General features: G+C 32.3%; 1 protein-coding gene across 2 annotated transcripts in view; it reads left to right on the top strand.

Annotated features, from left to right (window-relative positions):
- Positions 1–15783, top strand: part of HGF (hepatocyte growth factor) — a 105960-nt gene extending 90177 nt beyond the window's left edge. For both annotated transcript variants that reach the window (XM_051961634.1, XM_051961633.1), the window contains exons 13-18: positions 7753–7849; positions 9598–9672; positions 10271–10417; positions 10561–10667; positions 10778–10923; positions 11670–15783. In XM_051961634.1, the coding sequence (XP_051817594.1) occupies positions 7753–7849; positions 9598–9672; positions 10271–10417; positions 10561–10667; positions 10778–10923; positions 11670–11846 (749 nt within the window). In that variant the 3' untranslated portion in view covers positions 11847–15783. The remainder of the gene's footprint in view (positions 1–7752; positions 7850–9597; positions 9673–10270; positions 10418–10560; positions 10668–10777; positions 10924–11669) is intronic.
- The last annotated feature ends 271 nt before the right edge of the window (positions 15784–16054 follow it).

The following is a 16054-nucleotide window of genomic DNA, read 5'->3' as shown; positions in this document are numbered from 1 at the left end:
TGGTATCCAAGGGACTCTCAAAAGTCTTCTCCAGAACCACAATTTGAAAGTATTGATTATGTAGCACTTAGTTTTTCTTATAGTACAACTTTCACAGCTCTACATTGCTACTGGAAAAAACATAGCTTTGACTATATGGACTTTTATCCACAAGGTGATATTTCTGCTTTTTAGTATGCTGCAAGTATCTTAATTTCATGGTTTCAGTCTCCATCTGCAGTGATCTTTGAGACCAAGAATATAAAATCTGATGCTACTTCTATTTCTTCTTCTATTTGTCAGGAAGTGATAGAGCCAGGTGCCAAGATCTTAGGGTTTTTTTTTTTTTTTTTTTTTTTTGATGTTAAGCATTCAGCCAGCTTTTCTCAGTTCACATATTGCTGAAGCCTAGCTTGCAGAATCTTAAGCATAACCAACCTTACTGGCATGTAAAATGAGTGCATTTATTTAGTGATTTGAATATTTTGTTTGAACTGTTCTCTTGATATCTCTAATTTTCTTGAAGAGATCTCTTATCTTTTTTTTTTTTTTTTTTTTTGCATTGTTCATTTAGGAAAACTTTCTTATTTTCCTTTGCTATTCTCTGGAATTCTGCATTCAATTGAGTATATCTTTTCCTTTTGCTTTTTCTTTTTGCTTTTCTTCTTTCCTCAACTACTTCTAAGGCCTCAACAGCCATTTTTCTTTCTTGCTCTTTTTTTTTCCTTTGGATTTGTTGTTGTTGTTGTTGTCGTAGTCACCTCTTATATAGTATTCTCAATCTCTCCATGGTTTTTCAAGCACTTTATCTACCAGCTCTAATTCCTTAAATCTATTCATCACCCCCACTCTACATAATAATAAAGGATATTACTTAGGTTACCTATATGGCCTGATAGTTTTCCCTTCTTTCTTCAGCTTAAATCTGTATTTTGTAATAAGAAGATCATGATCTGAGCCACAGTGAGCCACATATCTTGCTTTAACTGACTTTATAGAATTTCTCCACTATTGACTGCAAAGTACATATAATCAATTTGATTTTCATATTGACTTTTTAGTGAAGTCTGTTTGTAGAGTTGCCTTTTGGGTTGTTGAACTAGATTGTTTACTATGATAAACAAATAATCTTGAGAAAATTCTGTCTCTGCCCTGCTTCATTTTATCCTCCAAGACAAATTTTGCTTGTTATTCCAATTATCTTTTGATTTTTATACTTTGGTATTCCAAACCCCTATGATGAATGTAACATTTTTTTTTTTTTTTGATGTTACTTCTAGAAGATTTTGTAGGTAATTAAGTTTGGCCTCTTTAGCATCAGTGTTAGAAGTATAGTCTATATTACTGTTTTGCCTCATGATAGTTTGCCTTGAATTCAAAGAGATAAAATGTTATTTTGGGAGGCTGCTTTTCTCACTCTTATATTGACTGTGAGGGAAGGGGAGATCCTCAGAGTTTCTGGCTGAAGCAGAAATGATTACTATTTACATCCAATCTGACTCAAGCAGGATTTAAACAGCAATCAAGTGGTGCTTGGCCTAGGACTCATTGGTAGCCAATGAGAAGCAAATTGGTTTTGGCCAGTAAACTCCAAGATATCTTGGGGGGGGGAGGGGGAGTTTAGAGGTCCAAAAGAAAAGGAAAAAAATGCTTTTAAGAGCATTTATACATATGATACCCTATCAGGGGTCCTCAAACTTTTTAAATAGGGGGCCAGTTCACTGTCCCTCAGACTGTTGGAGGGCCGGACTATAGTTAAAAACAAAAACTTTTTGTGGGCCTTTAAATAAAGAAACTTCATAGCCCTGGGTGAGGGGGATAATCGTCCTCAGCTGCTGCATCTGGCCCATAGTTTGAGGACCCCTGTGCTATGTGGACAAAGAAAGGGAAAAATGGAAGGAAGGACAGAATCTCCCAGATGACCAATTCCAGTCTGTGGGCCAGCTTTACTCACAAAGGTTGTTGTTTGTCCTTTGCTGTCAAAGAGAAGCATGACATCAGGGAGGCGATGTCATTTCATGCAAGTGAATTGGATTAGATTTTTTTTTTTTTGTACTAGGTAAAAGAGGAAATTCTTTGCCTTAATTGCTGACTAGCCTTAATCACTGAATGGGTATAGTTTCAGTTAAACTGAGACCTGTTGAAGACCTTAGCTTAAAAAGGTCAAGGTCTTCCATTATATTCAGGGGCATCTTCATCATCTTGATCTGTATCTTGCCACTGGACCCACATGTCTCTGGAGGGGAAAGTGAGTCAGACTTTCCTCACTTAAATCAAACCTCCCTGAAAGTCTGTTCTCTTCTACAATGAAGGACAAAATAACAATTGACTATGAGAACTATTACATTTCTTCTAAGAGATTCTTGCATACAATACTATATGTAATAATCAACTGAATTAAATTTACCCATTGCCATCGATTTGAGTTCACTGACATATAAGATGTTGATGTTTAATTTTTCTATCTTACGTGTGACCACATTGTTTATCTTGGCTCATAGGTCTAATATTTAAGGTTATTCGCAATATTGATATTTATAGTATCAATCTTTCCTTTTATTACCAGACATATCTTCAGCTTTTCTTTTCAGCTTTGCACAATCTGCTTCATTAGTCTGGGAGCTACTTTTAATTGTCCTCCACCTTTCTCCAGTAATGTCCTGGACATCTTTCAACTTGAGGACTCAGCTTCCAATGTAATTTATTTCATCATTTTAGTCTTGTCCATGAAATTTTCTTGATAAAGCTATTGGAGTAGTTTGCCATTTTCTTCTTCAGTGCATCACCTTTTGTCAGAATTCTTCACTATGACCTGTTCATTTTGAGTAACCCTACAAGTCGTGCTTCTTAGTTTCATTGAACTATGTAAGTCCATCCACCATGATAAGGCAGCGACCTCTGGGGGCATCTTACTCTATTTCTAAAGAAATATATTTCCAACCATTTAATTATCAATAATATTTAAAAGGAATGTATGTGAATTTATACTTTTGGGAGGCAGCATGGTATAGGAGGGGAGACATACTGACTTGAAATTAGAACAGTACTATGTTCGTAGTCTGTTTCAGATAATAATTAGATATATTAGCCTGAGAAAGTCATAACCTTTGTCTGCCCAATTTCCTTATGTGTAAAATAAGGACATAGGATTCTGTGAACACCTAGACCCTTTCCATTTTGCCTCGATCATGCTATAAAATACTGGTGAACATAGCATTTAGGGCAACTGCCAAAAGAATCAGAAATCACTGCAATTGCAGTATAGTGTGTCCTCAGCAATAAAGTAGTTTTTCATACCCTTGTCCTCTCCCATCCCTTACATGAATAGTGGAAGGCTAAAAACAATGTTGAATCCTTTGATCATATGGGATAGAGTGTCTTGATACCATGAGTCTTTATTTGAGAATCTCCCGTGCCACATTGATCCATTTGCTTTGGAATTGTTGGATTAGTTGTTACAAATTTGCATAATCGAAATATATTTCTGTTCTTTAGGAACAAATATTTTTATGAATAGCTATCCCAGAAAAATGGATACTATAAATCACTTTCTCTTCCTGTTGTCTGTGCTCTCCTTTTTGCCCTCTCATTTACAATTTCTTGCTAGTTGGGACAATCTCTTCTATAACTTCACCACTTCACCCTATTTCTTACGTCATTCTAAGACTGATTAAGAATGAGAGCATAAGAAACAGGACATATGCTTACTAAAGGAAAGGGGAGTAAGGAATGGAGTTTAAACCATTAAAACTGCTTCCATTTTTGCTCTATGCAACTCTCCCTAGCACTCACCATGAGTTCTAGAGTTACTAAATAGGACATCAGTTCCTCCTTCCCAGTATTAGTCTTGTCAAGAATGTGACTAGTCTTAGAGTCACTGAAATCAGGTGATAAAGAATTAAATCATCTAGACTTTATCTGATATGTCTTAGAGCAAAGGTTCTTAACGTGGGTCCATAATTTGTTTTTTTTTAAAGCATTTTTATAATCCTTTGTAATCTCAGGTATTTTATTTTATCTATTTAAAAACACTTTTTCTTTATGGTGATAATGTTCTGTTGTACTATTAATAGCAGACTTCTGGCATGTAGATTATATGTTGCAATTTGGTAAGCATCATTTTTAAATGGAAAAAAAATGCATTCCCACTTTTGAGCAATCAATTTAAAATGGTAATTTGGAACATAACCTATGCATGTATTTGGACTTCATGTATATATTTCAAAATATTATTTTATTTTTTCCAATTACATGTAAAGACAATTTTCATCATTCATTTTTAAAATAAAATTTTGAGTTCAAATATTTTCTTCCTCCTTCCCTTCCATTTCCCCTCTCCAAGATGGCAAACATCCTGATGGAGATTATATACCTGTAGTGACATAACATATTTCCACATTCATCATGTTATGAAAGAAGAAACAGAATTAAAGGGAAAAGCCATTTTTAAAAAGGTGAAAATAATATGCTTCAATCTGCATTCAGTTTCCATAGATCTTTTTCTGGATATGGATGGCACTTTCCATCTTGAGTCTTTTGGAATTGTCTTGAATCACCTCATTGTTGAGAAGAGTCAATTAAATCACAGTTGATCATCACATAATCTTATGGTTACTGTGTACAATGTTCTCCTCATTTTTCCCACTTCAGTAAGCATCAGGATTTTCTGAAATCCACTTGCTTAGAATATTTTTTCATATGACTATAAATAACTTCAATTTCTTTATCTGACAACTACCTTGTCATATCATTTTACCATTTATCAACCAGGAAATGACTTTTCTTATTATAAATTTGATTCAATTCTCTATATATTTGAGAAATGAAGCCTTTATCAGAAACCCCTGCTATAAAAATTGTTTTCCAACTTTTTGCTTTCTTTTTTAAAATAGCTTTTTTATTATTAAAATATAAGCAAAGATTCACCATTCACTTTTGCAAAACCTTGTCTTCCAAAATTTTCTCCCTCCCTTTCCCCCATCTCTATCCAAGACAAAAAGTTGTTTGTTGAACATGTACAATTCTTCTATACATATTTCTACATTTATTGTGCTACATAAGAAAAATTTGATCAAAAAGGGGAAAAAAGAGAAAGAAAACAAAAAACAAGCAAACAAGAACAAAAAGAGTGAAAATACTATGTTGTGATCCTCATTCAGTCCTGACAGTCCTCTTTCTGAATGTATATGGCTGTCTCCATCACAACTCTATTGAAATTGGCCTAAATCACCTCATTGTTGAAAAGATCCACATCATCAAAATTGATCATTGTTTTATTTTGTTGCTATATAATGATCTCCTGGATCTGCTCACTTCACTTAGCATCAGTTCATGTAAGTCTCTCCAGGCCTCTCTGAAATCATTCTGCTGATCATTTCTTGCAGAACAATAATATTCCATTGTAATGTTCTGGTTGGTTTTCTGGAGGTCTCTGGACCAGCCTTCATTTCAGCAGAATAATCACCATGCTAAACTAGATAACCATTGCCTTATCAGTTCCACTGAATTAGCATCTTGTAAGAATCCTTGTTTTATGTACAGAGTTCTGGCCCATAACATTTCCTGCTTTCTTTTGTTTTAGAGCACCCTCCCTGACTTCTCAGGTAGGTGAGAACCCCCAAAATGAGGTGAAAAAGGGAGTGAAAACACCAAAAAAAAGAGGTGATCATGATCTCCCTGATGTCTCAAGAAAGGAGATGAAAACACCAAAGGGAAATGGGGACTCAAACCAGATTAGTAGGTTTCTGAAGGGTCTCACATGAAACAGATACACATAAATCCATTAATATAGGGGGTATAGCAATATAACACAAGCTAGTAATGATTTAACAAACAACATGAATCAACATGAGGAATTATACATGTCCATAAGTCCTAGAAATAGTCCAAAACCAATCTATTGTCCATTACTTCATGTGTCAGGGAATCCAATGATTCCTGTAAGTTTTGAAGTCCTGCAATAGTCTCATCATGTCTCAGGGAATCCAGTGATTCCTGATGGTTTTCAAGTCTTGCAACAGTTTTATCAACAATTTTTCATTTTAAGGAATCCAATGATTCCTGCTGGTTCTGAAGTTCTGTAGCAGTCGCTTTATCAGCCATGCTCTTTCAGTGTTAGATGTTTCTTAAGTCTTCTCCTTTGTTTCGAGGTTTTTCTTTTTTTCTGTCTCTCTTAAGATGCTCATTGGCACTCATGTGATTCCTTCTCCATCTGTAGAAATACATGCAAATCCTATTCCCTAAGCAGTTAACCTATCTAGTCCCACCATTCACCACTTTCTGGCTCTCTCCTCATCACCTGACGATGATATTGAAGCGGCTTACACTGGACACTGCCCTTCTGTTGGGTTAAAAAGCCTGTGTTCTCCCCAATTGTAAGCCCTTTCTCCCATCTGATTGCTTCTCTGCTGACTGATCATATCAGAGTATTTAGCTTCTAAAGACTCTCTGGATATAACCTCAGCTGCCATCATGCCCCACCTGTTTTTTGTTTGAGGTCTTGGAGCTGAGCCCTACCTCTCATTTCCTGGCTCAGTGGAAGCCTTTGTTGCATTTTGGACATAGAGTTTTAGGTCATATCTGTCCTATCACTCTATCTCTATGCCTTCATTGAGCTTTCAGATGCCCTATTTTACCACATTGAACGCATTGACGAGTCTCTCTGGAAGTCCCTTGCCAACAAGGACCCTGTCTTCTTTTTTTTGACCTGAAGAATCAAACTCTTGAATAACAGGGTATACATTTATTTTTAAATCAGATATTTCTTGTCCTTTTTTAGCTTTAAGTGGTGCCTTTTGTAATTGTGTCATAGCCTGCTTCATAGGTGGTGCTGATTGTGTTACTGCCCCTCCCTCTCTTCCTTCTCCCTCCACCCATGAAGGGTTAATTGATGGAGGTAGATCAGGGGTGGAGAATGCCCTAATGGTTCCTTCTGTGAATCACCACACTCCTGAATTTCATAAGAATTGTACTTAACTCCTTTCTTGTCTAATTCTTCATGCTTTTCCCCTAGTTTGTCAGTACCTCTCCCTCCTGCACTTTCTTCTTTTTCCTTATTCTATAACTTATGTAATTTCCTAAAGCCAATTGTATTAAGTTATGTGTATAGAATGTTTCTTTAGGAATTGAATCAGAACTATTATTATTGTAATATTCTATTAGTTCTCTCCCACTAGTTTCCACTTGTCTGGATCTAATTCTTCCTTAGAGAACCAAGGAGATATGTATTTTAATATTTTGAAGAGTTCAATGATCTGCTTCCAAGTTACAATCAAATCTTGTTTTTTTTTTTTTTTTTTTAATCAGTTTAACCATGCTTTCTATATACTTTCCTTGTAGTGGAGAAGGCTCCTTTCTAAACATTTGTCCCATTTCAGCTGAAACACTATTTAGCCCTTAACAAAATTTCCTGCTTGTCTATTTTTATACTCACCCTAATTTCTGGGTCACAGATGTAGCCTCACATTTGGAAGCCAAAGTGTAATGTTCTGGTTGGTTTTCTAGAGGTCTCTGGACCAGCCTTCATTTCAGCAGAGTAATCACCATGCTAAACTAGATAACCGTTGTATTATCGATTCCATTTAGTTAGTACCTTGTAAGAATCCTTGTTTTAAGTACAGAGTTCTGGCCCATAACATTCCATAACATTCATATACCATAACTTATTCAGCCCAACTGATGGGCATCCACTCAGTTTCCAGTTCCTTGCCACTACAAAAAGGCCTGCTTATATGTTATTGTTGTTTTTAAATATATGTTTGGGACTATTTTCAGATCCTGTCATTTCCTGTGCAAAAACAAAACAATTACGAGTAGTAAATGGAATCCCAACACAAACAAATGTAGGATGGATGGTTAGTTTGAAATACAGGTAATTATAATATTTCAAGCAGAATGTCTAAAAATGTATACACTTTACTAATTTTGAAAAGTTGCTCTAACTTCTATTTCTATTATATTCATGTATATATAAAATGTACACATACACATATATATGTCTACATATGCCAAGAATATTATTTCTTTCTCTCTCCATATATATGAATATGGGTATATACACATGTTCACATGTTTATATATTTGTGTATTTTCAATAAATAACCTTTTAAAGAAATGATCTATATAATTGTTCAATCTAGTGCATATCTGTTTTGTTAGTATAAATCCATTTATGTCAGATATTATATCCAGAGTTTAAAATATTTTTTTCTTTTAGGAATTTATTTCTAGAAAATAAATGATATAACATGACTCTGATGCAGTTTAATCTCATCAAATAATTTTGTTCATATGTTTATCATATTATAGAAATCAAGTGATGGAGAGAAAACTAATAGCCATCAGAATTTAATATTGTAAATTTTAAAAGGAGGGGAATTTTAGATGCTGTATAATGATGCAGTCATATTTTTAGTTCCAGACTACATTCTTTAAAAAAAAATCATTTAATTCCATTAAGTGAATATTTACTAAAAATCCAAATTACTCGGCTAGGTGAGGAGATATAAAGACATAATGAAAAAACCTCTTGTATTTGTACTGGGTCTACAATACTACAATTATATAAGTGAAGAGAACAAACCACCAATACTGAGCATTTTATACTTTACTTTTATAATGAATAATATTATCCCAGAAGAAGAATTCAGAAAACTTACTTCTGTTCCTTTTTTGTTGTTGTTTTTACAGAGGTAGAGGATTTTGTGAGAAGAATTCTACATTTATTGTCAGAATAGAGTAATATGTTAGCTAGTTTTGATGAATTACTTTCCTCCTTTATTTGTCCCCTAAGTAGAAGAAGAAAATGTATACATTTGGAAATGATGGTACTGTAAAGAAAAAAAATCAAAAGTTTTCTAAAACCCTAAAAACAATCCATACCCTCAAGGAGCTAATATTCTACTGATTGCTACCATAGATCATATACAAGACTAAGTAAAGTATTCTTAAAAATTTTCACAATTTTCATTTTAATGTTATATTAAACATTAATATATCATACATATATAAATATATACATATTTATGCATAAACATGTATATACATATATACATAAATAAATATACATAAATATATCAATTCTGATTCTTCATTTAGTACATATTGTTTAGGTTGTGTTATATGTTACAATATATACATACATGCACAGATCATGCTTACATTCACATATATTCACATATTATATTCACCTATATTAGAAGCTTTAGTGGAAGTGATATAATTATAGATACGCATGATGAAATAAGGAAACAATGTAATACAACATTCAAGATAAAGGCTAATTCTGGTATCACGAAATGCCTTAGTAGAAGTAAGTGAAATCTAATCTCACTAATTGCACTGATTGAGTGCAAACTCACCTTAATCCTTTATATCTCCAACCTGCTCTAGACCATACTTCATAGTTCATCCTGTCATCCACCAAGACACTAGGAATAACCTTGCCCTCTTCCCCTTTTTATTTGGTTTTTTACCTCTTATAGTGGGAATGATAAGCATATCAGTAGTTGCATTGCTACTGGAAAGGGCATGCCAATTTATTGCTTTTAGCATGTGCTTTAATAAATGTTGAATCAAACTTATGTTACTTGTTATATTTTCCTATTCCTTTCTTCATAGAAATAAACATATCTGTGGAGGTTCATTAATTAAAGAAAGTTGGATTTTAACTGCAAGACAATGTTTCCCTTCTGGGTAAGATATCTATAAAATTAAGTTTTAATTTAGAATAATTTTGATTTGCTAATTTTTGTGTTGCTATTAATTCTATTCATTTATTTTTGTAGCTTAGAGATATAAAACAAGAAGACAATACACAATTTATTACTGTTATTTATATTTAAATCCCCAGACTTTGTTTTTGGCCTCATTTCATTTGGCATTTGTAAACTGTGTATGCATCATCCTTTAAACAAATTATTATGAAAATCAGTCTCAGAAAGAGACACAGTATAGTATATTACAAGTGATAGGAAATCTTCCACCTGACCTAATTCTTAGTAGTCATGATCCTTTTTGCTTTCTTTTTTAAAAGCAGCAAACATTTTTGTGTTTATTTGCATTGCAATTTTAAATATATCAAAAATTATGTATTCATGATTTTCAAAATCTAATAAAATCTCTACTTACAAATGTATTGTCCACCATAGTGTTATGTTGCAGATTTCAGCTATTTTAATTACTTTTGATTTTCTCTGTATTATGTAAATAGACCAAGAAGAATACAATTACATAAAAGTATAGCCTCCAAAGTCGTTCTAAAATTATATATTTATTTTAATATTTTATTTAGAACTAAAGATTTGAAAGACTATGAAGCTTGGCTTGGAATTCATGATGTCCATGGAAGAGGAGAAGAGAAACACAAACAAGTTTTAAATATCTCTCAATTAGTATATGGACCTGAAGGATCAGACCTGGTTTTATTAAAGCTTGCAAGGTTAATATTTAAAATTTGAAGATTATTTTTCTTAACTTAAAAAGAAGTTGGTATCATAAAGCAAATGTATACCTTTGCTTTCTTTTAGATACAATTTCTAAAAATGTTGAATTAAAACCAAGTGTGTTGATTTTTTTTTTCAGACCTGCAGTACTAGATGACTTTGTTAGTACAATTGATTTACCTAATTATGGCTGCACAATTCCTGAAAAGACTACGTGTAGTGTATATGGATGGGGATACACTGGATGTAAGGCATTTAATTTTCAATTTAAATTCTATGTTGCTTACTTAAATAAAAGCATTTCTACTTAAATATAATGTTATTTCTATTAACCTTGATTTTATTTAATTTTTAAGTAATCAACTTTGATGGTCTTCTTCGTGTGGCACACTTATTTATCATGGGAAATGAGAAATGTAGTCAATATCACCAAGGAAAGATCACTCTGAATGAATCTGAAATCTGTGCTGGAACTGAAAAAATAGGAACAGGACCATGCGAGGTAAAGCTTTATAAACCCAAAATGTTTAATAGGAATAATGTTCTCCACCATATTTCCTTTGTACTTTTCTCATATTAAAAACCAAAAAAGTTGGTATTATGTATATCATGTACCAGAATGATCCATCTCATTTTGTTAAAGGACTCCATAAAATAAGACATTATTAAAGCTAAATTACACAGGGAAGTTAGTTCCATAGACTATAGGGATAACTTAATGGCATTTCTGTAGGTTTTGCAATGTTATGGTATCTTGTGATCACAAGATATTAAAGGCTTTATGAACTGATGCTATTCAGAGTTATTGTTGGTATTCTTTGTTCCCTTTCCCCAACTGTAAATCAAGATATAAACCATAGTTTATATTACATGATTACATTAATAAAAATCTTATGAGAATTGGGGCTATAAAAAAGACTATCTCAATTTGAAAGAAAACCTAAAACTAAGGTGTTCAGTACATTCTAATATCTTACCTTGCCTTCCAACCCTAAAGATATCAGATCTTTCACTTAAATTAGATTATTCCCTAACTCTAAAATATGCAGCCTCCCACCCAGCTTTCCAAATTTCCATTCAATACATACCCTCTTGTTAGAGGATATAATTATTTTTGTTTGTATGGGATTAAGAATAATTGTTTGTGTATAACTTCATGTGACTGTAATGGACTATATTAAATTATAAAGAATTATCTTTTTTTTGTCTCTAAAATAATTTTTTTTGCTATGTGTATCCTTTTCCTAGGGAGATTATGGTGGCCCATTGGTATGTGAACAACATAAAATGAGAATGGTCATTGGTGTTATTGTGCCTGGTCGTGGCTGTGCCATTCCAAACCGCCCTGGGATTTTTGTTCGAGTAGCTTATTATGCAAAATGGATTCACAAAATTATGTTGACATACAAAGTATCTCAGTCATAGCTGAAATAAGTGTCGCTGGCGCTTCTCCCACTATAACTCCTCACATAGAGCGCATGAAACTAAAATGTCCTACATACAAATCTTAAAACAAACAAACTACATGACTGTCAAGTTTATTAAGATTCTCATTGGTATTTATGAGTGTTTTCTGTCATTCTATCTGTCAGTGTTATTTTGTAAATGATGAAGTGAATTAAGGTATGTGCAAGTTCAGTAACATATCTCCTGAAGATACTTGAATGGGTTAAAAAAATTTACAAAGTTATTATTGATAGATGACAAAAGATTTTTTAAATAAATAGGGCAGTTCAATTCCCTGTGCCACTTTCCATTTTGGTACCTTAATAATAAAGATAATTTAAAAATACTATCATGTCAAAATCATCACCATTATATATTATCCTCCATCTTCAATGAGTTCCTTTAAATTATAATCCATTTTATCATATAAGATAATCATTTTCATTTTTTTTATCCCATGCCCTCTAATACCATTATGTGGGCATGTCCATACACATGTACGCTAACATGTATGCATACATACAAACACACACACATACAGAGTCAAAGCATATAGTTCGTGGTCATCACCATTCTAATCTCTTGTCAGGCAGTACAGCACTTTCTAAAAAGAAATTAACAGTTTATATTCAAATAATGAAATCCGTTGCCATTACTAAAAACCGGTTAATATCCCTACAACCATAATCTACTGAAGATTAAGAAAACCTATTCTGAGTATTTTCCAACTCTTAGCATGCTAAATGCTTTGTTGATGCTTTTTGTTTCCTTTTTCAGAGGGAGAATAATATGGATATCCCTGTAATCTTTCCCTACTCAATTAAAGTCCATTTATTTATGTAAGTTACTTATATCTCTTTACCTATGTAAAGAATCTTTTAGATTCGATGTAGGTACATAAAATAAGAGGAAAATGTTTATTTCTTTCATTAAAAGGATGCTCCAAATAAATCTTATATTTAAACAATAAATACGTTAATTCTAAAAACTTATATTCTTAGATGAGAACCAAGATTACCTTAAGAACAGTTAACTAATTTGATTGATATTGAAAAATATTATTTTAATCACATAGCCTAACTTTCCAAGTAACCCCTCAATATGAATTTATTGAAATGAATGGAAACTCCCTCTCCTAATGCAATATGCTTTTTGGATAAAGTGATGTGTTTCAAGGCAGAAGATGCTGTTCAAATTCTATTTGTTCCATTTATAGAATGTGTGCTAATAATGACCCTCTTACTCTCTCTTTAGAGTTCAGTATTTGATATATAAAATTTTAATGGAGTTGGAAAAGCTATCCTCTTTGTCCCTCCTAGCTGGAAAATTATGACCACACAAAAGAAAATCTGTTTAGAGGAGGAAAGAACAGAATTATGCAGAAATCCATCTTTAATGATGAAATAGAATCATTCTAGCATGACATCATATCAAGTTCACTGTGAACTGATCTGTTCAAAAGCCAACAAGAAGTTTTTGATGAAAAAAAAATTACATATTTTTTAATAAAGAAGACCAAAAGGTCTTCTGAGCTGGATCTTCATAGATACATTTTGTTTGGAAAACTGCATCTGAATTGTCTTTTTCATTGCAGTTCTTTATGATAATGATAATGAGTAAAATGGAAAGTTTATCACAAAAATCCAAATAATGCTTCAGAATTTGATATTGTAAGTATAGTTATTTACTCATTTGGGGTTTGCAGGTGTATTCCTTTGAAAGTGTATTGCTCTCTGTCTGTCTGTCTGTCTGTCTCTGTCTCCCCTCTCTGTCTCTCTGTCTTTCTGTCTGTATGTATCTCTTTGTCTCTCTCTTAAAATCTAGAACCACAATAAGGTCTTAGAAATCTTTTACATAAGCCTCTTTGAAATTATAGCAAAATGTTTAGCATAAGATCCAGTAAGAAAGAAAGAAATCTGGTGTTGAGATAATCCATTCAGGGAAGGATGCTAGAAACCAGCATGTATTAATCAAGATCCTTCAAGATAAGAAATGGTACATTTAGTGCTTGTAGTGAGTTATCTATGAGGGAATGATGAATCCATCCTAAATCTCTTGGTTTGACTTCATTCACTTTTGCTAATCACAATTTTAGCCAGGTAAATTGGAAAAGAAGATGACACATATGCTTAAATGCCTTTCCTTTATGGTAGTCATGACCTCAATATCATCATTTATAGCTCACATATAAAAGACTATTTTTAAAACAGTTTTATATAATTATTAAATACTTAAAAACGTTTCCTCTATATTTTTGAAAAAAAAATTTCACTGTCAACTATTATACATTCTCAAGAATGGAAATATGAATAGGTAGGTATCAAATATACCTAAATTCATAAGACACAACTTTGTCCCTTTAAAACTATGTATTCTTTATTCACAAAAATTGATCCCCTCCCCCCAAAAATAGAATTATTTGCCACTTTGATCTAATTCTTAGAAAACATCCATTTGTTTTAAAGTGAACTATGGAAAGTGTAAAAGGAATTTAAAGAGAAGAAGTAAGGACAAGAAACCAAGTCACTTGTAATTATTATGATAATGTGTAATCACATTGATAAATTTTGGTAAAATATATAAAATATCTATTTTTGAGTACTGTTCTTTATCTAGAATAAAGCATAACACTAATAACATTTATATATCTTCCTTGCAAATCTAAGATCTTTTTGGGGAAAAAAAAGGAAATAAACAGTTAATTAGAAGGTAACTTTACTTTGAGCAATCAAGAAAGACTTCTTAGATTAAAAGATTGCAATCAATTTCTGTTTTGACAATTTTAAAAAATGGATATTTCCTAATTGATACTTTTATAGGTATCCTGTTCTACTAAGAATAATGATTAAAAAACCCTAAAATATGTTATTATTCTTCTGCTGGGCAGAAGGCATACAACCTTTTTATGTACTTTTATTGGGGGGAGGTGTTATTATATGATGTGTAGGGATTTTTTTTAAACCTGTTTTCTGTGGCAGTGCCTCAGTAAAATGGTTTATATGGAGTCAAATCTCTATATCAGGCTAGGGCTTGCTATCCAAGTATTGAAGTGATTTCAAGAAATAAGGAGGAACATGAGACACACTGGAGGGCCAGAAAAGAGAATAATAATGATGTGATAGCAAACTTGTATTTCACTTATTCCTGTGAATATTTCTTGTTGGTACCAATGGTACTGTACAAAGTGAATGTTATAGCCACAGTTTTTTCTTTAAAAGGAACACTGTCAAGAATGAAAACACTTTTATCTGCTCAAAATTAGGTTGCATTTGGTATTTTCCTGATATTTCTATGCAATTTGCTTTGAGAGAAGATTTGTTATATTCATGATAAAGAAATGTCAAGGAGAATATTGACACTATATTAATATATTGTCTAATAATAGGATGCAGCTAAAACCTCTTAATAGTTTCAGAAGGTAGCCATTTTGAAGATTTTTTTTTTTTGGAGAAAAGGGAAGTTTCATCTCACAGAAACAACTGTTGTGCCTTTTAATGTATTTTTTCATGAGAGACTCCAAAACCAAAGTTAATTTTCAATCTCTGAAAATGAGTATGACCCTTAGAATTTCAAAAAAGAAATGTAAGTCATGAAGAAATCTTTTGGACAATTTAAATCTTGACAGTGTGCCTTTTAAATAGGCTTATTTCCATTTGCACAGAAAGTGTTTATATTTGAGAACCCATAAGTAGAATACTGTGGATATTACAACCATTTGTCATGCATGTAAATAGAAAAATAATAATGCTGCCTATTGAATGGGTGTAGCTGGAAGCTTACTCAAACAAGGGAACACTGTGGTTATGACTTGTATTATAAATTTTCTGTAATTAATGGCATCATTATTGGTTAATAAAGTTATTTTTGTAACCTTGTTTATTATATTATTATAATTAATAAAAGTATTTTACCTAGATGCTTTTAGTTTTTTATTTTAATAATTCAGAATATTTGAATATTTTGATTTTGATTGTAGAAAGAAATTTATTGTGGCTAAATTTTTATCTTGGACACAGACATGGATAAATTATATACTTTGATCCCTTTGTAATTAGAGTAACTTTATCTTTATATAGATGTTCAGTACAGAAATTTTACTATATTCTTATTCTCTTCAACACAATCAATTGCCTTGGCTAAGTTATTAACATTCTGGGTTTCAGTTTCTCTGTAAATGTGTAAAAGAT

This window comes from Antechinus flavipes, chromosome 5, assembly GCF_016432865.1.
Source record: "Antechinus flavipes isolate AdamAnt ecotype Samford, QLD, Australia chromosome 5, AdamAnt_v2, whole genome shotgun sequence".
Lineage (NCBI taxonomy): Eukaryota > Metazoa > Chordata > Mammalia > Dasyuromorphia > Dasyuridae > Antechinus > Antechinus flavipes.
This window is presented reverse-complemented; position numbering and strand designations above follow the sequence as displayed.